Source organism: Oncorhynchus nerka, linkage group LG15 (assembly GCF_034236695.1).
Source record: "Oncorhynchus nerka isolate Pitt River linkage group LG15, Oner_Uvic_2.0, whole genome shotgun sequence".
Classification (NCBI taxonomy): domain Eukaryota; kingdom Metazoa; phylum Chordata; class Actinopteri; order Salmoniformes; family Salmonidae; genus Oncorhynchus; species Oncorhynchus nerka.
Genome location: NC_088410.1, coordinates 79716990 through 79742962, shown reverse-complemented (window position 1 = coordinate 79742962; position 25973 = coordinate 79716990). Strand labels below are relative to the sequence as shown.

Below are 25973 nucleotides of genomic sequence, written 5' to 3'. Positions count from 1 at the left end.
AACATTAATAACAATGGTTTTGGGAAACAGCTCTGAGATTTAACGATGGTCCTACCCTGGGATGGGTCTTTAGGACATGGGTCTATGGCCTCAGCCTTAAAATGCTTTTGGGAAACTGGGCCCAGATCACACAGTTCTACCAAGATAGTTACCGTAATAAAATATATATATATTGTTAGGGTTGCGTAAATTCGAATCTGGTATCAGGATAAATATAACAATGAGTCACCGATTGTATACTATGTATTTTTTATTAGCTAAGTAATAAATGGCAAATGCAACTTTCGTATATACGGACTCACTGTAATACCACGCAGGGCAGAACAGAGAACTGACAAGATGTATGTAAACAGTATTCTTTATACTGTGATAGACAGTTCCAACCCGTCTGTTGGCCTATCACAGTAGAGGCTGGGCGTGGTTTAAACTTGCTCAGCCTATTGCAGGCGGGTCCCCGCCTCTTGGCGCTTCTGTTGATAGATGTAACTGTTGCTGTGAAGAACATCCATGCGCTCATGCTCCATACCGTTATCTCGCACCTGGCTCCTGTTATCTAACAAAAGACCGCTTGTTCTGCAACCCCACCCTCTGAATGTGTCCCCCCCAACTCATTGCGTCTTCTGTATTTTTCCATCATGAGAAAGGCCCATGGCCCTGAAGCTTTTAACAATGTTTCAAGTCAGCTATGTTGCATAACACATACATACATCCACACAAGCCAACAGCAGATAATATTCAATCATATATATGGTAATGGCTATAATGTAAAACACAGGATCCAACACTATATAACAAATTAGCTGTCGTTTTTTATAAACTGTTAAATGGTTATGCTATTTATACCTACACTAAACAGTGGTTTATATAGTACCTAATTGTCATACTTGAGTAAAGGTAAAGATATCTTAATAGAAAATGACTCAAGTAAAAGTGAAAGTCAAATCAGTAAAATACTACTTGAGTAAAATTATTAAAGTATTTGGTTTTAAATATACTCAAGTATCAGAAGTAAATGTAATTGCAAAAATATATAACAAATACTTTCAAATTCCTTATATTAAGCAAACCAGACAGAACCATTACATGTTTTTCTGTTTTTATTTACGGATAGCCAGGTGCACACTCCAACACTCAAACATAATTCACAAACGAAGCATGTGTGTTTAGTGAGTCAGAGGCAGTAGGGGATGACCAGGGATGTTCTCTTGATAAGTGTGTGAATTGGACCATTTTCCTGTCCGGCTAAGCATTCCAAATGTAACGAGTCTTTTTGGGTGTCATAGAAAATATATGGAGTAAAAAGTACATTATTTTCTTTAGGAATGTAGTGGAGTAAAAATGTAGTGGAGTAAAAATATAAATTGTAAAATAAAGTACAGATACTCCAAAAAACGACTTAAGTATTACTTTAAAGTTTGTTTACTTAAGTACTATACATCACTGATACTAAGTATACATAACAGTCAATTATAATTTCATTATACTTTATTAAAATATCAAAATCTTCCCCTTCCCATTTGCTTTTATGCCCTCTGGTTTCTGGTTGCTTCACAATCTACCTATTTGGGAGAATACACATCTTATATCGCACCTGTTTAATGTACAGATACTATTGCTTTTCTCTGGTAGAAGGAGGATTCTTATTTGGTGTTTTACTGGTGCTCCCCCCGAAACTGTTTTGGTAATTTCCCCAATTCTAGGCTTTTTGGCGCGGCAGCTCTTTGGGGCATCTCTGGTTCTGGCTTTATTAACCTTGCTCTGGGGTACCTTATGAGGAGATAGCTCTATGGTTGGACCCTCAGTGGTCTGAACCTGGCTCTGGGATGGGTCTTTAGGACTTGGGTCTATGGCTGGACCCTCAGTGGTCTTATCCGGGCTCTGGGATACCTCTTGAGTAGATTGCTCAATTGCTGAGCATTCGATCTTTAACTGACTCTGTGAAACCTCTTTATTAAGTGGCTCTTTCACTGAATTGTTCTTGGCTTCTGAATGTTTAGTGGGTGCACTCTCTATTTTGTCATTTCCCTGGTTATTTAAAACATCTTTGGTGGAGGACCGAGTCTTTACATTACCTTGGGCAGTATGTGAGTGCCCTGTAGAGTGAGTAGTTACATACTTTGGAACATCTTCATAATGCCTAATTGATGCACGCTCAGGGGCCAAATCATAATTTTTTGGGGAAACCAATCTTGGAAGAGGGTGCTGAATGGAATCAGCTGTGCTAACCATAGCATTGCGAGGAATGGACAGGTTGTCACTGACATCTCTGTCATCTAAGTAGTTACCATGCTGGTAATGGCCTGCCATTGTTTGGTTTGCCTACTATCTGATAATTCTTCTCCATTTGAGAAAATCATCTGGATCTTCTTAGGGCACCACACAAACTCATGTTTGGGCTCATAGTGCTTGTAGGCATACTTAACTAATTCCCTGCGTTGTTGCTTATCAATGACAGCAAAGATGAAGTAGTTGAGCACGCTCTCCTTCACATTGTACAGGTTGCCTTTGACAAGAGTTTCCTCCAGGAAGAAGTGGACGAGTGGGGCCTGGTAGTGGGTGAACCCCAGAGTGCCCAGGCACTTCAGGATGCGGGTGATGCGCAGGTTGTTGTGTGTATGTCTACCATGCACAAAAACACAAGGCCAACAAAAATACAAGGATACTGTTATTCTCAGAAGGTTCATTTGAAAACTGAAATTGTAGCTATTATGTATCGCAATCACTATAAAATAACAGTTAAATGACCCAATGAAGAAATTGCTAACCTGTCCAGGTTGTCAAATCTGTCACGCCAGTTATTAGCGCGTCGCACTTCCCCTGTTGAGTCATTTGACAGCTGGATGCCGTAGAAGTCCAGCATGAGCTTGTACGACTTGACCAGCCTCTTCTTCGCAGTTTCATCTTGAAGGAAAGCCTGAGGAAGAAGTAGATTGTCATTCAGAACAATTATGAACAAATTATATTTTCATTCATTTCTATGCCCACCAGTCAATAGATGACATACAGGTAACTGACAAAATAAAGCAAATACCAGCATAGTTTTTTTTGGTACATAGTGTCTCTGCCATAATTTCCTATGACTGAAAACAGCTTCTGGACATCAGAACAGCGATCACTAACCTCACTTTGGATGAACATTTCTACTTCAACGAGTCGGCAGCTCTGGATGTTCTGCTTCCTCCGGACTAGGCCCTAATCTCCGGGACTCGAAAGAAGAAGTCGACGAGTATATCGACGAGCTAATAAACCACCTATACTCTCCGTTCTATTGGTGAACGTACAGTCACTAGAGAACAAACTGGACAAGCTCCATTCGAGACTATTCTATCAACAGGACCTGGAAAACGGTAATATTCTATGTTGAATGGGGACAAGGATAATATACAGTGGGGCAAAAAAGTATTTAGTCAGCCACCAATTGTGCAAGTTCTCCCACTTAAAAAGATGAGATGCCTGTCATTTTCATCATAGGTACACTTCAACTATGACAAACAAAATGAGAAAAAAAATCCAGAAAATCACACTGTACATCTCTCTAGTTTTTCTATGCATCGTCAAGACTGGATAGCAGCCTCAGGTAAGACGAAGGGAGGAGGGGTGTGTCCATTTGTCAACAACAATTGGTGTGCAATCTCTAATGTTAAGGAAGCATCAAATTTTTACTCGCCTGAGTTACAATAACTCATGATAAAATGCAGACCATACTATTTACCATACAATTATTTTGTAGCTGTCTATGTACCACCACAAACCGATGTTGGCACTAAGACCGCATTCAAACTGTATAGGGCCATAAGCAAACCAGAAAATGCACATCCAAAGGCGGCGCTTCTCCTGGCCAATGATTTTAATGTAGGGAAACTGAAATCCCTTTTACCAGCATGTCACATTGCAACTAGAGGCGACAAAACTCAAGATCACCTTTACTCCACACACAGAATCGCATGACCATACGTACAGACCCCAACCAGAAGCCATGGATTACAGGCAACATCCGCACTGAGCTAAAGGCTAGAGCTGCAACTTTCAAGGAGTGGGACACTAATCGTGGTGAGTAACATGCAATCCAGGCGTTTATAAGAAATCCCGCTACGACCTCCAATGAGCCAATATTAAAGGAATTTATTTATTTATATGGGATATTGGAAATTAAGCAGACAATTACGTCAATGGAAGCCACAACCAATCTGCAATATTAAAGCTGATCTACCCTCCCCCCCCTAAAAAAGAAACTGAACTATGCATCAGAGTACCAGCTGTTCTGGATGACTGTGTGATCTTGCTCTCCATAGCCAGTGTGTAAGACCTTTAAACAGGTTAATATTCACAAGGATGCAGGGCCTGATGGAATACCAGGACATGTACTCAGAGTATTCACTGACCAGTTGGCAAGTGTATTCTTCACTGACATTTTTAACCTTTCCCTGACGCAGGCTGTAATACCTACATGTTTCAAGCAGATCACCATAGTTCCTGTGCCCAAGTACACCAAGGAAACCTGTCAAAATGACTATCGTCCCGTGGCACTCACATCTGTAGCCATGAAATGCTTTGAAAGGCTGGTCATGGCTCACATCAACACCATCACCCCAGACACCTTGGACCCACTTGTAACTTATTTTGTACATAATGTTGCTGCTACGGTCTCTTATTACTGAAAATAACTTCTGGACATCAGAACAGAGATTACTCACCACGAACTGGAAGAAGCTTTTTTCTTTAACGAGTCCGACGAGAAGGATATACTGCTTTCCCGGGAACAGGCCCAAATCCCCATCATTTGTGTGAAGAAAAGACGGAGGAAAAGAGGGCGCAAGGCTGCCTTTGGATAATTCGTTGGCGAGCGAGTAAACTCCCACTGCCATCCGTTCTACTTGCTAACATGCAATCATTGGAATATAAAATTGATGACCTACGATTACGATTATCCTACCAACAGGGCATTAAAAACTGTAATATCTTATGTTTCACCGAGTCGTGGATGAACAATGACAAAATAGAGCTGGGGGTATTTTCCATGCACCGGCAGAACATAGAAAAACTCAACCAACTCCATAAGGCCATAAGCAAACAAGAAAATGCTCATCCAGAAGCAGCCGGTGACTTTAATGCAGGCAAACTTAAATCAGTTTTACAACATTTTTACCAGCATGTCACATGTGCAACCAGAGGAAAAAAAACTCAAGACCACCTTTACTCCACACACAGAGATGCATACAAAGCTCTCCCCCTCCCTCCATTTGGCAAATATGACCATAATTCTATCCTCCCAATTCCTGCTTACAATCAAAAACATAAGCAGGAAGTACCAATGACTCGCTCAATACGGAAGTGGTCAGATGACTCGGATGCTACGCTACAGGACTGTTTTGCTAGCACCGACTGGAATATGTGCCGGGATTCATTGAATGGCTCCAATGAAGTCATCGTCTTCATCAATAAGTACATTGACGATGTCGTCCCCACAGTGACTGTACGTACATATCCCAACCAGAAGCCATGGATTACAGCCAACATCCGCATTGAGCTAAAGGCTAGAGCTGCCTCTTTCAAGGAGCGGTACACTAATCCGGATGCTTATAAGAAATCCTGCTATGTCCGCAGACGAACCATCAAACAAGCAAAGCGACAATACAAGATTATGATTGAAACCTACTACACTGGCTCTGACGCTCGTCGGATGTGGCAGGGCTTGAAAACTATTACGGACGACAAAGGGAAACCCAGATGCGAGCTGCCCTGTGACGCAAGCCTACCAGACGAGCTAAATGCCTTTTATGGTTGCTTCGAGGCAAGCAACACTGAAGCATGCACGAGACACCAGCTGTTCTGGATGACTGTGTGATAACGCTCTCGGTAGCCGATGTGAGCAAGACCTTTAAACAGGTCAACATTCACATTGAACGCTGAGCTGTAGTAAATGAACAGTATTCTCACATAAAGTATTCAACGACCATGGCATTTTTCCTATTTTGTTGCCTTACGACCTGGAATTAAAATATATTTGGGGGGGGTTTGTATCACTTGATTTACATAACATACCTACCACTTTGAAGATGCAAAACATTTTTTATTGTGAAACAAGAAATAAGACAAAAAAACAGAAAACTTGAGCGTGCATAACTATTCACCCCCCCAAAGTCAATACTTTGTAGAGACACCTTTTTCAGCAATTACAGCTGCAAGTCTCTTGGGGTATGTTTCTATAAACTTGGCACATCTAGCTACTGGGATTATTGCCAATTCTTCATGGCAAAACTGCTCCAGCTCCTTCAAGTTGGATTGGTTCCTTGCTGGTGTACAGCAATATTTAAGTCATACCACAGATTCTCAATTGGATTGAGGTCTGGGCTTTGACTAGGCTATTCCAAGACATGTAAATGTTTCCCTTAAACCACTCGAGTGTTGCTTTAGCAGTATGCTTAGGGTCATTGTCCTGCTGGAAGGTGAACCTCTGTCCCAGTCTCAAATCTCTGGAAGACTGAAACAGGTTTCCCTCAAGAATTTCCCTGTATTTAGCGCCATCCATTATTCCTTCAATTCTGACCAGTTTCCCAGTCCCTGCTGATTAAAAACATCTCCACAGCATGATGCTGCCACCACCATACTTCACTGTGGGGATGGTGTTCTTGGAGTGATAAGAGGTGTTGGGTTTGTGCCAGACATAGCGTTTTCCTTGATTGCCAAAAAGCTACATTTTAGTCTCATCTGACCAGAGTACCTTCTTCCATATGTTTGAGGAGTCTCCCACATGCCTTTTGGCGAACACCAAACATGTTTGCTTATTTTTTTCTTTAAGCAATGGCTTTTTTTCTGGCCACTCTTCCGAAAAGCACAGCTCTGTGGAGTGTATGGCTTCAAGTGGTACGGATACTCCAATCTCCGCTGTGGAGCTTTGCAGCTCCTTCAGGGTTATCTTTGGTCTCTTTGTTGCCTCTCTGATTAATGCCCTCCTTGTCTGTTGCGTGAGTTTTGGTTGGCGGCCCTCTCTTGGCAGGTTTGTTGTTGTTGCATATTCTTTCCATTTCATTGTGCTACGTGGGATGTTCAAAGTTTTAGAACCCAACCCTGATCTGTACTTCTCCACAACTTGTTTGGAGAGGTCCTTGGTCTCCATGGTGCCGCTTGCTTGGTGATGCCCCTTGCTTGGTGATGCCCCTTGCTTAGTGATGCCCCTTACTTAGTGGTGTTGCAGACTCTAGGGCCTTTCAGAACAGGTGTATATATACTGAAATCATGTGACAGATCATGTGAAACTTAGATTGCACACAGGTGGACTTTATTTATTGAATTATGTGACTTCTGAAGGAAATTGGTTGCACCAGATCTGATTTAGGGGCTTCATAGCAAAGAGGGTGAATACATATACACACACCGCTTTTCCTTTTGTTATTTTTTAAAATTGTTTTGGAACAAGTATTTTTTTAAATTCACTTCACCAATTTGGACTATTTTGTCTGTGTCCATTACATGAAAACCAAATAAAATTATATTTAAATTACATGTTGTAATGTAACAAAATAGGAAAAACGGCAAGGGGGTGAATACTTTTTCAAGGCACTGTAGTTGTGAATGTCAATTGAACACTGAGATGTAGTCAATGACCAGCATTCTCACATAGGTGTTCCTTTTGTCCAGGTGGGAAAGGGCAGTGTGGAGTGCGATTGAGATTTTTTCATCTCTGGATCTGTTTGCGCGGTATGCAACTGGTTCCTTGATGGCCGCCCAAGGTGGTAAGGGTAGGCAACAACACGTCTGCCATGCTGATCCTCAACTCTGGGGACCCTCAGGGGTGTGTACTTAGTCCCCTCCTGTACTCCCTGTTCATCCACGACTGTGTGGCCAAACACGACTCCAACACCATCATTAAGTTTGCTGACAATACAACAGTGGTAGGCCTGATCACCGACAACGATGAGACAGCCTATAGGGAGAAGGTCAGAGAACTGGCAATGTGGTGCCAGGAAAACAACCTCTCCCTCATTGTGAGAAAGAAAAAGGAGCTGATCATGGACTACAGGAAAAGGTGGGCCGAACAGGCCCCCATTAACATCGACGGGGCTGTAGTGGAGCGGGTTGAGAGTTTCAAGTTCCTTGGTGTCCACATCACCAATGAACTATCATGGTCCAAACACCCCAAGACAGAAAATATTTGGCATGGGCCCTTAGATCATCAAAAAGTTCTACATTGAGAGAATCTTGACTGGCTACATCAACACTTGGTATGGCAACTGCTCCACATCCAACCACAAGGCGCTACAGAGTGTAATGCATACGGCCAAGAACATCACTGGGGCCGAGCTCCCTACCATCTCGGACCTCTATACCAGGCGGTGTCAGAGGAAGGCCCTAAAAATCGTCAAAGACTCCAGCCACCCAATTCATAGACTGTTCTCTCTGCTACCGCATGGCAAGGAGTACTGATGTACCAAGTCTGGAACCAACAGGACCCTGAACAGATTCTGCACCCAAGCCATAAGACTGCTAAATAGTTAACCACATAGCTTCTGGACTATCGGTATTGACTCCTTTTTGCACTCACACATACTTACACCGACACTCCAACACATACACACACTCACTCACATATAACATGTACAGTTGAAGTCAGAAGTTTACATACACTTAGGTTGGAGTCATTAAAACTTGTTTTTCAACAACTCCACAAATTTCTTGCTGACAAACTAAGTCGGTTAGGACATCTACTTTGTGCATGTCACAAGTAATTTTTCCAACAATTGTTTACAGACAGATTATTTAACTTATAACTAACTCACTGTATCAAAATTCCAGTGGGTCAGAAGTTTACATTCACTAAGTTGACTGTGCCTTTAAACAGCTTGGAAAATTCCAGAAAATTATGTCATGGCTTTAGAAGCTTCTGATAGGCTAATTGACATCATTTTAGCCAATTGGAGGTGCACCTTTGGATATATTTCAAGGCCTACCTTCAAACTCTGTGCCTCTTTGCTTGACATCATAGGAAAATCAAAATAAATCAGCCAAGACCTCAAAAATAAATGGCATATGTCCACAAATCTGGCTCATCCTTGGGAGCAATTTCCAAATGCCTGAAGGTACCACGTTCATCTGTACAAACAATAGTATGCAAGTATAAACACCATAGGACCATGCAGCCGTCAAACCGCTCAGGAATGAGACGCTTTCTGTCTCCTAGAGATGAGCGTACTTCGGTGTGATAAATGCAAATCAATCCCAGAACAACAGCAAAGGACCTTGTGGAGATGCTGAAGGAAACAGGTACAAAAGTATCTATATCCACAGTTAAACGAGTCCGATATCGACATAACCTGAAAGGCCACTCAGCAAGGAAGAAGCCACTGCTACAAAACCTCCATATAAAAGCCAGACTACGGTTTGCAACTGCACATAGGGACAAAGATCGTACTTTTTGAAGAAATGTCCTCTGGTCTGATGAAACAAAAATAGAACTGTTTGGCCATAATGACCATTGTTATGTTTGGAGGAAAAAGGGGGTGGCTTGCAAACCGAAGAACACCATCCCAACCGTGAAGCACGGGGGTGGCAGCATCATGTTGTGGGGGTGCTTTGCTGGACTGGTGCACTTCACAAAATAGATGGCATCATGAAAAAGGAAAATTATGTGGATATATTGAAGCAACATCTCAAGACATCAGTCAGGAAGTTAAAGCTTGCTCTCAAATGGGTCTTCCATATGGACCATGACCCCAAGCATACTTCCAAAGTTGTGGCAAAAATGGCTTAAGTACAACAAAGTCAAGGTATTGGAGTGGCCATCACAAAGCCCTGACCTCAATCCTATAGAACATTTGTGGGCAGAACTGAAAAAGTGTGTGTGACCAAGGAGGCCTACAAACCTGACTCAGTTACACCAGCTCTGTCTGGAGGAATGGGCCAAAATTCACCCAACTTATTGTGAGAAGCTTGTGGAAGGCTACCCGAAATGTTTGACCCAAGTTAAACAATTTAAAGGCAATGCTACCAAATACTAATTGAGTGTATGTAAACTTCTGACCCATTGGGAATGAGATGAAAGAAATAAAAGCTGAAATAAATCATTCTCTCTACTATTATTTTGACATTTCACATTCTTAAAATAAAGTGGTGATCCTAACTGACCTAAGACAGGGAATTTTTACTAGGATTAAATGTCAGGAATTGTGGAAAAACTGAGTTTAAATGTATTTGGCTAAGGTGTATGTAAATTTCAGACTTCAACTGTACACACAGGCATACTGTCGCCACACATACACTTCCATACTAATCACATACGCTGTTGCTACTGTTTATTATCTATCCTGTTGCCTAGTCACTTTACCTCTACTTATATGTACATATCTAACTCAATGCCCTCATACCACTGCACATCGACTCTGTACTTGCACCCCCTGTATATAGCCAACTTATTGTTACTCATTGTGTATTTATTTCTTGTGTTAACATTTTTCTATTATTATTTTAATCTCATCTTGTCCCAGCATTGTTGGGAAGGGCCCGTAAGCATTTCAGTGTTAGTCTACACCTGTTGTTCATGAAGCATGTGACAAGTAACATTTGATTAGATTTGATTGTGCGTTGGGCCACCACGAGCCGCCATAACATCTTCAATGTTCCTTTGCATAGATTTCACATGTGTCTGGAACTATATTGGAGGGATGCGACACCATTCTTCTATGAAACATTCCGTCATTTGGTGTTTTGTTGATGGTGGTGGAAAATGCTTTCTCAGGCGCCACTCCAGAATTTCCCATAAGTGCTAAATTGGGTTAAGATCTGGTGACACACACTTTAAACCTCCTATTCTCCTTTGAGACCCCTCTTTCAAAGTCACTGAGATCTCTTCTTCTAGCCATGTTAGCCACAATAATGGGCAACTGGGCATTTTTATACATGACCCTAAGCATGATGGGATGTTAATTGCTTAATTAACCCAGGAACGACACCTTTGTGAAAGCACCTGCTTTCAATATACTTTGTATCCCCCATTTACTCTTGTATTTCTTTTATTTTTGTAGTTGCCTCTATTTAAATGCAGTATGTAGAGAACAATTCCTTGCTCAAAGAAACTACTAGAAGTACCTCAATTTCCTTTTTGGTGAGTTCCTTGGCTTGATTATTCATTCCTGGTTCTTGAAGAGGGAACAACCTAAATTAAATGTTTGTTTAAAAAATATATACATATACAGTACAGTATATATATATACACACACACACACACACACACACACACACACACACACACACACACACACACACACACACACACATTTTAAAGAATTGTATTATAACAATTAATATTCAAAAAAATAATAATTGAAAGCCCATGTACATGTAAAGGAAACTAACCATTGGATGTATGAGTGAACTCTTTCCAGTTTTAAATATTGCCTGTTCCATTTCTTGTGAAAGTCCTCAATGAAGACACCTAATCAGAGCAAAGGTTACAGTAAAAAAGTATTGTCAAATCTAAACTGCACTCAAAGAAACAGTAAATACATTACCATCAGGGGAGGAGGGTATTTGTTCACGGTAGAACTGTAAATTAGGCATATCTTCCTGAGGGGGAAAGAGCAATGCAAATTCAGAAATGGGGATATTTCTCAGAGAGTTGTATCAAAACACTACACGAATTATAGAGGAATTAGATAGTGAAATGATTATTTAAATCATTCAGTTTTTCCATGTATTACACAAGGGAATGAGAACTTATTTACTTGTTGTTGCCAGCCGAAGAACAAGTTTGATCTATGCTCCTGTGGAAACAAGAATCAAGTGCTAAAGACTGTACCAGCTACTGACTTCACTCTTAGAAAAACGGGTTCACAAAGAGTTCTTTGCGGAGGGATAGGGTTCCACCAAGAACTGTTTCATCTAAAGAACCCTTTTAGGAAGACGAGGGTTCTTTGTAAGGTAAAGTGTTCTACCTAGAAACTTTAACATCCTAAGAACCGTTTTTGGAAGAAAGGGTTCTTTGATGGTTACTTGGAAGGCAAGAAGGCTTCTGTCAATTAGGTTAGTATTGTGGAGTAACTACAATGTTGTTGATCCATCCTCAGTTTTCTCCTATCACAGCCATTAAACTCTGTAACAGTTTTAAAGTCACAATTGGCCTCATGGTGAAATCCCTGAGCGGTTTGCTTCCTCTCCAGCAACTGAGTTAGGGAGGACACCTATATCTTTGTAGTGACTGGGTGTATTGATACACCATCCAAAGCATTATTAATAACTTTACCATGATCAAAGGGATATTCAATGTTTGTTTTTTATTTTATCCCACCCCATCTACCAATAGGTGCCCTTCTTTGTGAGGTGTTGGAAAACCTCCCTGGTCTTTGTGGTTGAATCTAATTTTGAAATGCACTGCTCGACTGAGGGATCTTACAGATAATTGCATGTGTGGGGTACAGAGATGCGGTAGTCAATGAAAATCGCGTTGAACACTATTATTGCACAAACAGTCCATACAACTTATTATGTGACACCTTTTTGCTCTTGAACTTATTTAGACTTGCCATATCAAAGGGTTTGAAAACTTATTGACTCAAAACATATCAGCTTTTCATTTTAATTATATATATTATTTTACATAATTCCACTTTGACATTATGGGGTATTGTGTGTAGGCCAGTGACCAAAAAAATCTAAATTTAATCCATTTAAAATTGAGGGTGTAAAAAGTGAAGGGGTTTGAATACTTTCTGTATTGCACCTGTTACTGAGATGGTTGTTCCAGTTTAGATTATTTAAGTAGTCTCACCTATCAATCGTCCCTACCCTGGCAATCATTCTGAAAGCATGTTTTGGGTGATTACAAGTTAAAATTGTTAGATATACTCACTCTGGCTGGATTCAAATAGGAATTACATATCACTTTGCAAGACAGCCTGATGTGACTTGCAGCCTGATGTGGTCTGTAAACCAGGAGTTTCCTAACACCACTTGTGTTAGTGTATAACTAGGCCCTCAAAGAAAGGCCTTGTGTTACTGTATTGATTGTCATAAAGAGTTTAATTGTAAAGCCTAATACGGCCGGAGGAACCATTCATTGAAGGCTCTAGGAATAACCTTCAGATGATAAAAGGGTTCTTGGTAGAACTATTTCGTAGCTTTGAGGTAGGTAAATGGTGGCGTATTCCCTGTCTTCTCTCTGGCAGTGGCGAGAATGATGGAGAACTACAGAATACGTGTGTGGACTGCGGAGGCCTGTCGGACGCTTGACCACTTCGGCCAATCAGAAGGTAGAAAAAAACAATCTAAATTCATGCTGTGTCAGCCTCGAAGTTCAGAAAACTCCACAGACCCCCTTTGCACAGTGGAACACAGAACGATATGTGACCACTTGGTTACGGCGACACTGTTCTGCCAAGGACACACAAACCAGAGTGGCCACCGCAAAGCCCAAGGAGCCTGACCCACTCTGGAAGTTGCTTTAGCCCTCCTTGGGTTATTTAGCCTCTATTGGCTATTGAGACGCTGGGCCCATTGTAGCTTGGTATGCCAGGGTGGGAAATTGGAAATGTGAATTGGGCCATGTTACAGGTAATAATGCATGTAGGTTATAGTTTATTGAGATGTATGAATACACCACACCAAAAGCTTGATTTTATGACCGTTTAAAGATAAATGTCCTACAATTCTACATAGTAATGTTTTATGTTCACTACTTGGTCATTCTAACCCTAATCTAGCACACCTGATTCTAATAATTAGCTGGTTTATAACATGAATCATGTGCTCCCTCACCTAAAATAATTGCACTACACCACTAAGAATCCTATGTGATTCCGAAGAATCCTATGTGATTCCACTCAGCACCTTTTTTTCTAAGAGTGTATGATTAACAGCAATAGAACTGCATTGGGATTGATAATGCAGCCTGCGGCACACCATTATCAGGTGGATTTATATGACATAGCATAAATTGTGTAAGATTGTGTGAAGAGAATAATGACTTACTGGATAATCATGCCTGTACTTCTGCATATCCTTTGCTGCACTTTTGAATCTGTTCAACCTGTGTGACTAAAAACACATTCACTTCATGAGTTCATAAAATGGCAGTTATGGAAACACCTGACAACAATACTGACAGGCCCACATGTTTGAGCTCATGCAGTATGTACAGTGAAACAAAAACTTGGAAGGAAAATGTCACTAGCTGGATAGGCCGGCAATCATTCTACTTGGCTACTGACATAGGCCTATAGCAGACTTTATCAGTCATATCCATTTTATGTTTCTAGAAGTTAAAGATAGAGATCTTCACATAGACAGACATAATACATCAGTATTCCTAACCCCTTGGCAAGGCTTTGATTGGTGAGCAATAGCTTTAGGCTACTCAATATGAGATGCAATGTCATACAAATGCAATAATGGTTAAATAAATATAATATATTATATATCGTATATTAAAATATATTATACATGTTGTCCCAAAACTCTGATTCTCAATGTATCAGAACATAACACTTACTTGTTGCGACCAACCGGTGTACTGGTGTACCCGCTCCTGAGGAAATACAACAGTGAGAAGGAGGTACAAAGAACAGTAGTGAACAACAGTAGTGAATCATAATCTGCTGAGGTCTTAAAATCATCTGAAGATTTGGGCATATGACAGAGCACATGTATAAGCCATTGAGCCAAGCATTTTAAATGATTTTTGTCTGAAAATTCTAAAGGATAAGTTATTAATATTCTGTTACCATTATTCTAGGCCTACATTGGTAAAAATATTTTAAATGTAAATTTTGCTTTGGAAAATTAAATATTTAATCTGTATTTTATGGTGCCAATAAGATACTTTTAATGATAGGCTACAGCCCTCAACTCTGGACCATTTTTCCAATGTTCCTTTCGAATCAGGGACTGACTTAGACCTGGGACACCAGGTGGCTGCAGTTAATTATCAGGTAGAACAGAAATCCAGCAGGTTCCGGACCTCATAGGAGAAGAGTTGAATACCCCTGGGCTACAATATTCTAAAACTCATCTGCTGAGAGTCCACAAAAAAAAATGTGATCAGGGCCCAGGGGCCTGTGTACTTACATGTTGGGACTTTTGACGACTGGTTTCTTTGTTTGGAGGATCCTCCCATGTCGAGTCGTACTCGCAGTAGTACTCATCCGTGTCTTCAACATCATACCTAGCTGACCTGACAACCCGAAGCTTGACTTCTCCACTGAGAAGGGTTTCTGGACTCCCCACTCCTCCACTGGGAAGGGTTTCTGGACTCCCCACTCCTCCACTGAGAAGGGTTTCTGGACTCCCCACTCCTCCACTGAGAAGGGTTTCTGGACTCCCCACTCCTCCACTGAGAAGGGTTTCTGGACTCCCCACTCCTCCACTGGGAAGGGTTTCTGGACTCCCCACTCCTCCACTGGGAAGGGATTCTGGACTCCCCACTCCTCCACTGGTAAGGGATTCTGGACTCCCCACTCCTCCACTGGGAAGGGATTCTGGACTCCCCACTCCTCCACTGGGAAGGGATTCTGGACTCCCCACTCCTCCACTGGGAAGGGATTCTGGACTCCCCACTCCTCCACTGGGAAGGGATTCTGGACTCCCACTCCTCCACTGGGAAGGGATTCTGGACTCCCCACTCCTCCACTGGGAAGGGATTCTGGACTCCCCACTCCTCCACTGGGAAGGGATTCTGGACTCCCCACTCCTCCACTGGGAAGGGATTCTGGACTCCCCACTCCTCCACTGGGAAGGGATTCTGGACTCTCCACTCCATTAAAAAGGGATTCTGGACTCTCCACTCCTTCATTAAAAAGGGATTCTGGACTCCCCACTCCTCCACTGGGAAGGGATTCTGGACTCCCCACTCCTCCACTGGGAAGGGATTCTAGACTCTCCACTTCAGGAATAGGAAGGGATTCTGGACTCCCCACTCCTTCACCGGAAAGGGATTCTGGACTGTCAGGATCATTTGGCAAGATACATCTCCCTGTGCGTTCCAAAAACCTTGCAAAATAATTTTCCACGATCGATCTCCAGGGTAAGTAGGAGAGAACTGGAACCAGGAAAAATGGACACAGCCGTACAATCCTGCGATGCATCCTAAAAAGTTGTCTCAATTTAGTAAACAATTTTACTACTTACTGCTCGGGCCAGCTCTCTTCCTATTATCATTGGATGCCCACTAACTCTGCCTTGCCCTTGCCCTAATAACAAAATAATGTACTCTGTAGCCTATTGAAAATGTTCTAAAGTTTAACAAAGATTGGTTTATGATTGACTAATCCACGAGAGCCACCACGATATCTTGCATTCGGAGAATGTCTGTACAGTTTCACTTTTGTTTTACTACCTCATGTTCCTCCACCAGCATTTGCAAGAAGTCATAAACACCAGCCAATCCAGTTTACAGCTGAGTGATGTGGGTTTGGTACCAGCCAATCCAGTTTACAGCTGAGTGATGTGGGTTTGGTACGCTATCCTTGATACAATGAAACTAGTTAAGAAAAATAGAATAATGAAGTATGCTTAATGCAACATCTTTTTGAGTGCAAACCCATTACACAGTTTTGTTGATATGGGTTTGGTCAAATGACTCACTGGAGTCATGTAAGCCTAGCTATTTGTAAAGTGAAACATACCTAACAGTTGTAACTACTTTTCCCCCCTCACTTAAATTATAGGCCAAACATTTTCAGGAAAAAATGATGCCTTTAATGGGCCATATTGTAGGCCTACCACCTACATGATTATTGCTCTGTGTTGAACATCAGCTCCATCTATAGGCCTAACCCACTTTTCAACATAAAACTGAAAAGATGGCAGTATATTCAAAAGAATTTGAGTTAGTGCACACTTTTACAGGGGTACAGATCCAGCCACCTTCTCACACTATAAGTATGTAATGATAACACATTCTGGTGTTGTTTCCTCTATGTCATTCTGTTGACATGAACTGCAGAGACAGCATTAAACAGATGTGAACATGATACAAGTGTTAACCTTAATCCTAAATTATCAGAAGGCCTACAAATACTGTAGTAGGCAGGGGGATCATGACAGAGACAGGAGAAGGGACAGGTCCTGGAGCAGAGAAAGGGACAAAGACCGAGACCGCCGGGACAGGAGTAAGAGCAAAGAAAAGATAGAAGACAAAAAATAAATAAACAAATCTGATGTCCCGGAGAATGATAAACCTGCAGAGGTGGAAAGTGATAAAAACACATCATAATGTCTTACTTTTGTGGACCACTTTTCTCTGTAGTAACTCAATCACCCTGTGACTTTCAACTGTAAATGTAAATAGATGTTATTGGGAATGTTTTTCAACATGACTGTAACGATCTTCTTCATCTGAGGAGGAGTATGAAAGACCGGACCAAAACGCAGCGTGGTAAGTGTCCATTTTATTGAAATATAACTGAACACTGAAATACAAAATAACCAAAGTGAAACAATGAAAATCGAAACAGTTCTGTATGGTGAAACACAGACACAGAAAACAACTACCCACAACCCATAGTGGGAAAACAGGCTGCATAAGTATGGTTCTCAATCAGAGACAACGATTGACAACTGCCTCTGATTGGGAACCATACCAGGCTAAACACATAGAAATATAACACATAGAACAAAACATAGAATGCCCACCCCAACTCACGCCCCGATCAAACTAAAATAGAGACATAAAAAAGGAACTAAGGTCAGGACATGACAATGACAAAGGATCTTATGGTAAAATGCTCTTGTAGAGGTCTAACCATTTTTTAAATTACTTTTTCCCCCTATTTTTCTTTTTCCTTTAGCCACATCATATTTTATGAATTTGTCACATTTGAAGAAACTCATTTTGAGGTCATTTAAATTCAACTGACTTTATGATACCATGTCATTTATATATTATGTGTACCTTTCTTCTGTCAAAGTACCTTCACACGGTACAAGATTCACATGAAAGTAATTGATTCCTTTCCTTCCTTGTAATGTAGATATGAATGTATTTGTGTATACGCTTGTATGTTTTTTATCAAATTTTTCTAAGTAGAGAAATTATAGGCCAGATATCTGGAATGGATAAATTGAGAATTGAGGAAACACCTTGATTGCTATAGCCTGAAGCCATTGAACAGTATGAACGGTTGTATCTATAGTATTGTTAATTACAGTTGACAATTGAAACATGGTCTGATTTTGATTCAACTTGTCCAATTAAACCTACTTTGACTACATTTCTCTTTGTCAGTAATGGGCAGTATCTTTTGATCACTTCTTTATTGATTTGAGTTGCATGTAAATTAATGCCAGTGTGAACCACCTCACCACAATTGTCCTGAGGCTTGTTGTGAGGAGCAGCCAGGTAGCAATGTAAGGGATCTCGTCCTCCTCTTCTGAGGAGGAGAAGCGGGAAGGATCGGAAGACCAAAACGCAGCGTGGTAAGTGTCCATAATGTTTATTTTAAAACATAAACTGAACACTACGAAATACAAAACAATAAACATGAAATGACAAACACTGACACGGAAGACAAACACCCACCCCCCAAAACTGAAACCCCCGGCTACCTAAGTATGATTCTCAATCAGGGACAACAATTGACAGCTGCCTCTGATTGAGAACCATACTAGGCCGAACTCAAAAACCAACATAGAAATACAAACATAGACTGCCCACACAACTCACGCCCCGACCATACCAAAACAAAGATAAAAAACAGAACTATGGTCAGAACGTGACAGTACCCCCCCCAAAGTTGCGGACTCCGTCCGTAAAAGGGGAGGGTCTGGGTGGGTGTCTGTCCGCGGTGGCGGCTCTGGCGCGGGACGTGGACCCCTTCTCCGCCTCGCTTTTAAGTGGGAGAACTTGCACAACTGGTGGCTGGCTAAATACTTTTTTGCCCCACTGTATATATATTCCCGCGACCCCTTAAAATCCTCCCGTGACCACCAGTATTTGCAAGAAGTCACGTGGCCAGTGTTGAGGTAAATCATTGATATAAGCCTAATGATATGATCGTGTAGAATATATTTGTAGTTGTAAACAGTTTGGAAGTGTGTAGGCCTAACTAATGAGTGGTGAACATGAAATAGTAATCTGTAGTTGTAAACACATTCTCAAACATGTAACTGATGTATTGTGAACATGAAAAAAACTCATGTGTAGTTTTAATCGCATTGGCAATCTTGCAATTTAATATTTGCATCTGTTCACCTGCTCATTTGATTTTTGTGCTCTCAGACTTTTGGCAGCGCCCTACTGTGACAAAAATATTTATTTATGTGGAAACAAAGATTTGCAAGCAAGGAGACTATGAGAACACCCCATACAACAGCAATCAGATGATATAATAGAGAATATCAAACAGTGAGGCGCCACCTAACCCTCTGTTCAGAAGTTTAAATCAAGATTTAATTTTGTGATGTAGATGTACTGTATTGACAATGAAACAGCATGGCCGACAACCAGACCGCTGTTGTCCGCCATAGGAAGCAAAATGGTAATTAAGAAATAATAAGTGAGCATTGCATTTGCAACTCATAAATTAATACAATAACTTAAACATACTTTTAAAAGTAATCTCTGAACAAGCCCCGGCAACTCGTGGCCCAGCTGGCTAATTTGACTGACATTGCTAGCCCGCTGGCACGTTGCAGGTCGACACACTTGTGTGTTCAAGGTGGACTTCATTGTGTCTGCTTCTTAACTCATGGGTGTATTACAAAGCTTGGATAGTTACCATAACAGATGAGCATAATTGGGTCAAATTATTTGATGATTTATTGGCCTCTACTTTAAAAACAAAATAATAATCCCAAATCACTTTTGCAGGGCTGACTAACTCTGTTCCTGGAGAGCTACCATCCTGTAGGTTTTTGCCTCAAACTCAGTAGTAACTAACATGATTCAGCTTATCAGCCAGTTAGTTAGGTGTGCTAGATAATATTTGAACAAAAAACTACACTTCTATTCAAAACCAGGATCCTATACTGGATTTTTTCAGACTTCCAACACGATTCAATGATTCAAGATTTGAAGGATATGTTAAACACCTATCCAAGCGTTGTGAGATCTGGCAGGCGTCTGCAATGTAGTCAGGCAGGAATGCAACCCATTCGATATAACAAACTAATGCCCGACTGCACAGTCGATGACCTGGCATACAAATGACATGCTATGCAACTATTGGTTGATGCAATGCATTGTCTGCAATTTGGTCAGGGCCTGGAACACTAAGAACACTAAGGTAACCTGCATAAATGACTATCGACCCGTAGCACTCACAGGCTGGTCATGGCTCAAATCAACACCATTATCCCAGAAACCCTAGATAGACCCACTCCAATTTGCATACAGTTACACAGATGATACAATCTCTATTGCAATCCACACTGCTCTTTCCCACCTGGACAAAAGGAACACCTATGTGAGAATGCTATTAATTTGACTGCAGCTCAGCGTTCAACACCATAGTGCCCTCAAAGCTCATCAATAAGTTAAGGACCCTGGGGCTAAACACCTGCCTCTGCAACTGGATCCTGGACTTCCTGACGGGCCGCCCTCAGGTGGTAAGAGTAGGTAACAACACTTCAGCCACGCTGATCCTCAACACAGGGGCCCCTCAGGGGTGCGTGCTCAGTCCCCTCCTGTACTCCCTGTTCACTCATGACTGCACGGCCAGGCATCATTAAGTTTTCCGATGACACAACAGTGGTAGGCCTGATAACCGACAACGACGAGACATCCTATAGGGAGGAGGTCAGAGACTTGGTCGTGTGGTGCCAGGACAACCTCTCCCTCAACGTGACCAAGACAAAGGAGATGATTGTGGACTACAGGAAAAAGAGGACCGAGCACACCCCCATTCTCATCGACGGGGCTGCAGTGGAGCAGGTTGAGAGCTTCAAGTTCCTTGGTGTCCACATCCCCAACAAACTAACATGGTTCAAGCACACCAAGACAGTCATGAAGAGGGCACAACAAAACCTATTCCCCCTCAGGAGACTGAAAATATTTGGCATGAGTCCTCAGATCTTAGAAAGGTACTACAGCTGTACCATTGAGAGCATCCTGACTGGTTGCATCACTGCCTGGTATGGCAACTGCTCGGCCTCTGACCGCAAGGCACTACAGAGGGTAGTGTGTACGGCCCAGTACATCGCTGGGGCCAGGCTTCCTGCCATCCAGGACCACTATACCAGGCGGTGTCAGAGGAAGGTCCTAAAAATGGTCAAAGACTCCAGCCACCCTAGTCATAGACTGTTCTCTCTGCTACCGCACAGGAAGCAGTACCGGAGCGCCAAGTCTAGGTCCAAGAGGCTTCTAAACAGATTCTACCCCCAAGCCATAAGACTCCTGAACATCTAATCAAATGGCTACACATACAGTGCCTTGCGAAAGTATTCGGCCCCCTTGAACTTTGCGACCTTTTGCCACATTTCAGGCTTCAAACATAAAGATATAAAACTGTATTTTTTTGTGAAGAATCAACAACAAGTGGGACACAATCATGAAGTGGAACGACATTTATTGGATATTTCAAACTTTTTTAACAAATCAAAAACGGAAAAATTGGGCGTGCAAAATTATTCAGCCCCCTTAAATTAATACTTTGTAGCGCCACCTTTTGCTGCGATTACAGCTGTAAGTCGCTTGGGGTATGTCTCTATCAGTTTTGCACATCGAGAGACTGAAATTTTTCCCCATTCCTCCTTGCAAAACAGCTCGAGCTCAGTGAGGTTGGATGGAGAGCATTTGTGAACAGCAGTTTTCAGTTCTTTCCACAGATTCTCGATTGGATTCAGGTCTGGACTTTGACTTGGCCATTCTAACACCTGGATATGTTTATTTTTGAACCATTCCATTGTAGATTTTGCTTTATGTTTTGGATCATTGTCTTGTTGGAAGATAAATCTCCGTCCCAGTCTCAGGTCTTTTGCAGACTCCATCAGGTTTTCTTCCAGAATGGTCCTGTATTTGGCTCCATCCATCTTCCCATCAATTTTAACCATCTTCCCTGTCCCTGCTGACGAAAAGCAGGCCCAAACCATGATGCTGCCACCACCATGTTTGACAGTGGGGATGATGTGTTCAGGGTGATGAGCTGTGTTGCTTTTACGCCAAACATAATGTTTTGCATTGTTGCCAAAAAGTTCCATTTTGGTTTCATCTGACCAGAGCACCTTCTTCCACATGTTTGGTGTGTCTCCCAGGTGGCTTGTGGCAAACTTTAAACAACACTTTTTATGGATATCTTTAAGAAATGGCTTTCTTCTTGCCACTCTTCCATAAAGGCCAGATTTGTGCAATATACGACTGATTGTTGTCCTATGGACAGAGTCTCCCACCTCAGCTGTAGATCTCTGCAGTTCATCCAGAGTGATCATGGGCCTCTTGGCTGCATCTCTGATCAGTCTTCTCCTTGTATGAGCTGAAAGTTTAGAGGGACGGCCAGGTCTTGGTAGATTTGCAGTGGTCTGATACTCCTTCCATTTCAATATTATCGCTTGCACAGTGCTCCTTGGGATGTTTAAAGCTTGGGAAATCTTTTTGTATCCAAATCCGGCTTTAAACTTCTTCACAACAGTATCTCGAACCTGCCTGGTGTGTTCCTTGTTCTTCATGATGCTCTCTGCGCTTTTAACGGACCTCTGAGACTATCACAGTGCAGGTGCATTTATACGGAGACTTGAGTACACACAGGTGGATTGTATTTATCATCATTAGTCATTTAGGTCAACATTGGATCATTCAGAGATCCTCACTGAAATTCTGGAGAGAGTTTGCTGCACTGAAAGTAAAGGGGCTGAATAATTTTGCACGCCCAATTTTTCAGTTTTTGATTTGTTAAAAAAGTTTGAAATATCCAATAAATGTCGTTCCACTTCATGATTGTGTCCCACTTGTTGTTGATTCTTCACAAAAAAATACAGTTTTATATCTTTATGTTTGAAGCCTGAAATGTGGCAAAAGGTCGCAAAGTTCAAGGGGGCCGAATACTTTCGCAAGGAACTGTACTATTTGCACCCCCCTCTTTTATACTGCTGTTGTTATCATCTATGCTTAGTCCCTTTAATAACTCTACCTACATTACCTCAAATAACCGGAGACCCAGCACATTGACTCTGTACCGGTACCCCCCTGTATATCGTCTCGCTAATGTTATTTTACTGCTGCTCTTTAATTACTTGTTACTTTTATTTCTTATTCTTATCCATCTTTTTTAAACTGCATTGTTGGTTAGGGGCTCGTAACTAAGCATTTCACATTAAGGTTGTACCTGTTGTATTCGGCATGTGACTAATAAATTTGATTTTTGATCATCAAATCAACAAGGCGATCTATGGTTTGTTTAATACACTGAATGCACTTAAAACAAACTTAAACATACCAAAAACCATTTTGTCCAATCTGTAACGACGTTCTTCGTTTGTAGAAAGAGAGGACCGAAATGCAGCGTGGTGGTTACTCATGACTTTAATGAAAGATATAGCGATACATGAAATAACTTATGAACACAAAACAACAAACGGAACGTGAAACCTATTACAGCCTATCTGGTGAACACTACACAGAGACAGGAACAATCACCCACGAAATACACAGTGAAACCCAGGCTACCTAAATACGGTTCCCCATCAGAGAAAACAAGAATCACCTGACTCTGATTGAGAACCGCCTCAGGCAGCCAAGCCTATACTAGACACACCCCTAATCAACCACAATCCCAATGCCTACAAAACCCCAATACGACAATACAATAAACCCATGTCACACCCTGGCCTGAACAAATAATGAAAGAAAACACAAAATACTAAGACCAAGGCGTGACAGAACCCCCCTCTAAGGTGCGGACTCCCGGACGCACCTCAAAACCATAGGGAGGGTCCGGGTGGGCGTCTGTCCATGGTGGCGGCTCCGGCTCGGGACGTGGACCCCACTCCATAAATGTCATAGTTCCTCCCCTTCGCGTCCTGGGATAATCCACCCTCGCCGCCGACCATGGCCTAATAGTCCTCACCCAGAACCCCACTGAACTGAGGGGCAGCTCGGGACTCAGGGGCAGCTCGGGCCTGAGGGGCAGCTCGGGACTGAGGGGAAGCCCAGTACTGAGAGAAAGCCCAGTACTGAGAGGAAGCCCAGTACTGAGAGGAAGCCCAGTACTGAGATGAAGCTCAGGCAGGTAGTAGGCTCCGGTAGATCCTGGCTGGCTGGCGGATCTGGAAGATTCTGGTTGACTAGCAGATCTGGAAGATTCTGGTTGACTGGCAGATCTGGAAGAGACTGGTTGACTGGCAGATCTGGAAGATTCTGGTTGACTAGCAGATCTGGAAGATTCTGGTTGACTGGCAGATCTGGAAGAGACTGGTTGACTGGCAGATCTGGAAGAATCTGGTTGACTGGCAGATCTAGAAGATCATGGCTGACTGGCGGATCTAGCTGCTCTATGCAGACTGACAGCTCTGGCTGCCCCATGCAGGCTGACAGCTCCCTGCAGACTGACAGCTCCTTGCAGACTGACAGCTCCTTGCAGACTGGCAGCTCTTTGCAGGCTGACAGCTCTGGCTGCTTCATGCAGACTGACAGCTCCTTGCAGACTGGCAGCTCTTTGCAGACTGACAGCTCTGGCTGCTCCATGCAGACTGACAGCTCTGACTGCTCCATGCAGGCTGACAGCACCCTGCAGACTGGCAGCTCCTTGCAGACTGACAGCTCCTTACAGACTGACAGCTCCCTGCAGACTGGCAGCTCTTTGCAGACTGACAGCTCTGGCTGCTTCATGCAGACTGACAGCTCTGACTGCTCCATGCAGGCTGACAGCTCTGATTGCTCCATGCAGGCTGGCAGCACCTTGCAGACTGGCAGCTCCTTGCAGACTAGCAGCTCCTTACAGACTGGCAGCTCCTTGCAGACTGACAGCACAGGCTGCTCCGAACAGGCAGGAGGCTCCGGCAGCGCTGTAGAGGAGGAAGGCTCTGATAGCGCTGAACAGGCGGGAGACTCCGACAATGCAGGAGGGAAGGAAGGCTCTGATAGCGCTGAACAGACAGGAGACTCCAGCAGCGCTGTAGAGTAGGAAGGCTCTGATAGCGCTGAACAGACAGGAGACTCCGGTAGCGCAGGAGAGGAGAAAGGCTCCGACAGCGCTGGAGAGGCGGGAGACTCCGACAGCGCGGGAGAGGCGAGGCGCACTGTAGGCCTGATGCGTGGTGCTGGCACTGGTGATACTGGAGCGAGGACACTCACAGGAAGCCTGGTGCGGGGAGCTGCTACCGGAGGACTGGTGTGTGGAGGTGGCTCTGGATAGACCGGACCGTGCAGGCGCACTGGAGCTCTTGAGCACCGAGCCTGCCCAAGCTTACCTGGCTCGATGCCCACTCTAGCCCGGCCAATACGAAGAGCTGGTATGAACCGCACCGGGCTATGCACCCGCACTGGAAACACCGTGCGCTCCATAGCATAACACGGTGTCTGTCCGGTCTCTCTAGCCCACCGGTAAGCACAGGGAGTTTGCGCAGGTCTCCTACCTGGCATAGCCATACTCCCTTTAAGCCCCCCCCCCAATAATTTTTTGGGGCTGCTTTTCGGGCTTCCATCCGCGTCGCCATGCTGCCTCCTCATACCAGCGCCTCTCCGCTTTAGCCGCCTCTAGTTCTTCCTTGGGACGGCGATATTCTCCAGGCTGAGCCCAGGGTCCTCTTCCGTCTAATATCATCTCCCAAGACCAGAAGTCCTTATATCGCTGCTCCTCACGATTAACAGGGAGAGTAGGCTCAGGTCTGACTCCTGACTCTGCTACTCTCTCCCTGAGCCCTCCCCCAATAAATATTTGGGGGTGACTTTCGGGTTTCGCTCTGCGCCGCCGTGTCTTTCTTTTCGATCCCATTCTCCTATAGCCCTCTTCGCACTGCTCCAGCGAATCCCAGGCGGGCTCAGGCACTCTCTCTGGGTCGGCCGCCCACCTGTCTATTTCTTCCCACGTCGTATACTCCAAGCCTCTGCTGTCCAT

The 25973-nt window shown here is 43.0% G+C and overlaps 1 protein-coding gene across 1 annotated transcript; it reads right to left on the bottom strand.

Moving 5' to 3' along the window:
- Window positions 1-232: 232 nt before the first annotated feature.
- Window positions 233-25973, bottom strand: LOC115143353 (uncharacterized). Its single transcript, XM_029683674.2, has 10 exons — window positions 25588-25973; window positions 15055-15739; window positions 14480-14515; window positions 13960-14025; window positions 11718-11756; window positions 11505-11559; window positions 11350-11428; window positions 11083-11149; window positions 2766-2914; window positions 233-2619 (listed from the first exon to the last, which is right to left on the bottom strand). The coding sequence occupies exons 1-10, from the start codon at window positions 25971-25973 to the stop codon at window positions 2274-2276; spliced, it is 1908 nt and encodes a 635-aa protein (XP_029539534.2). The 3' UTR covers window positions 233-2273.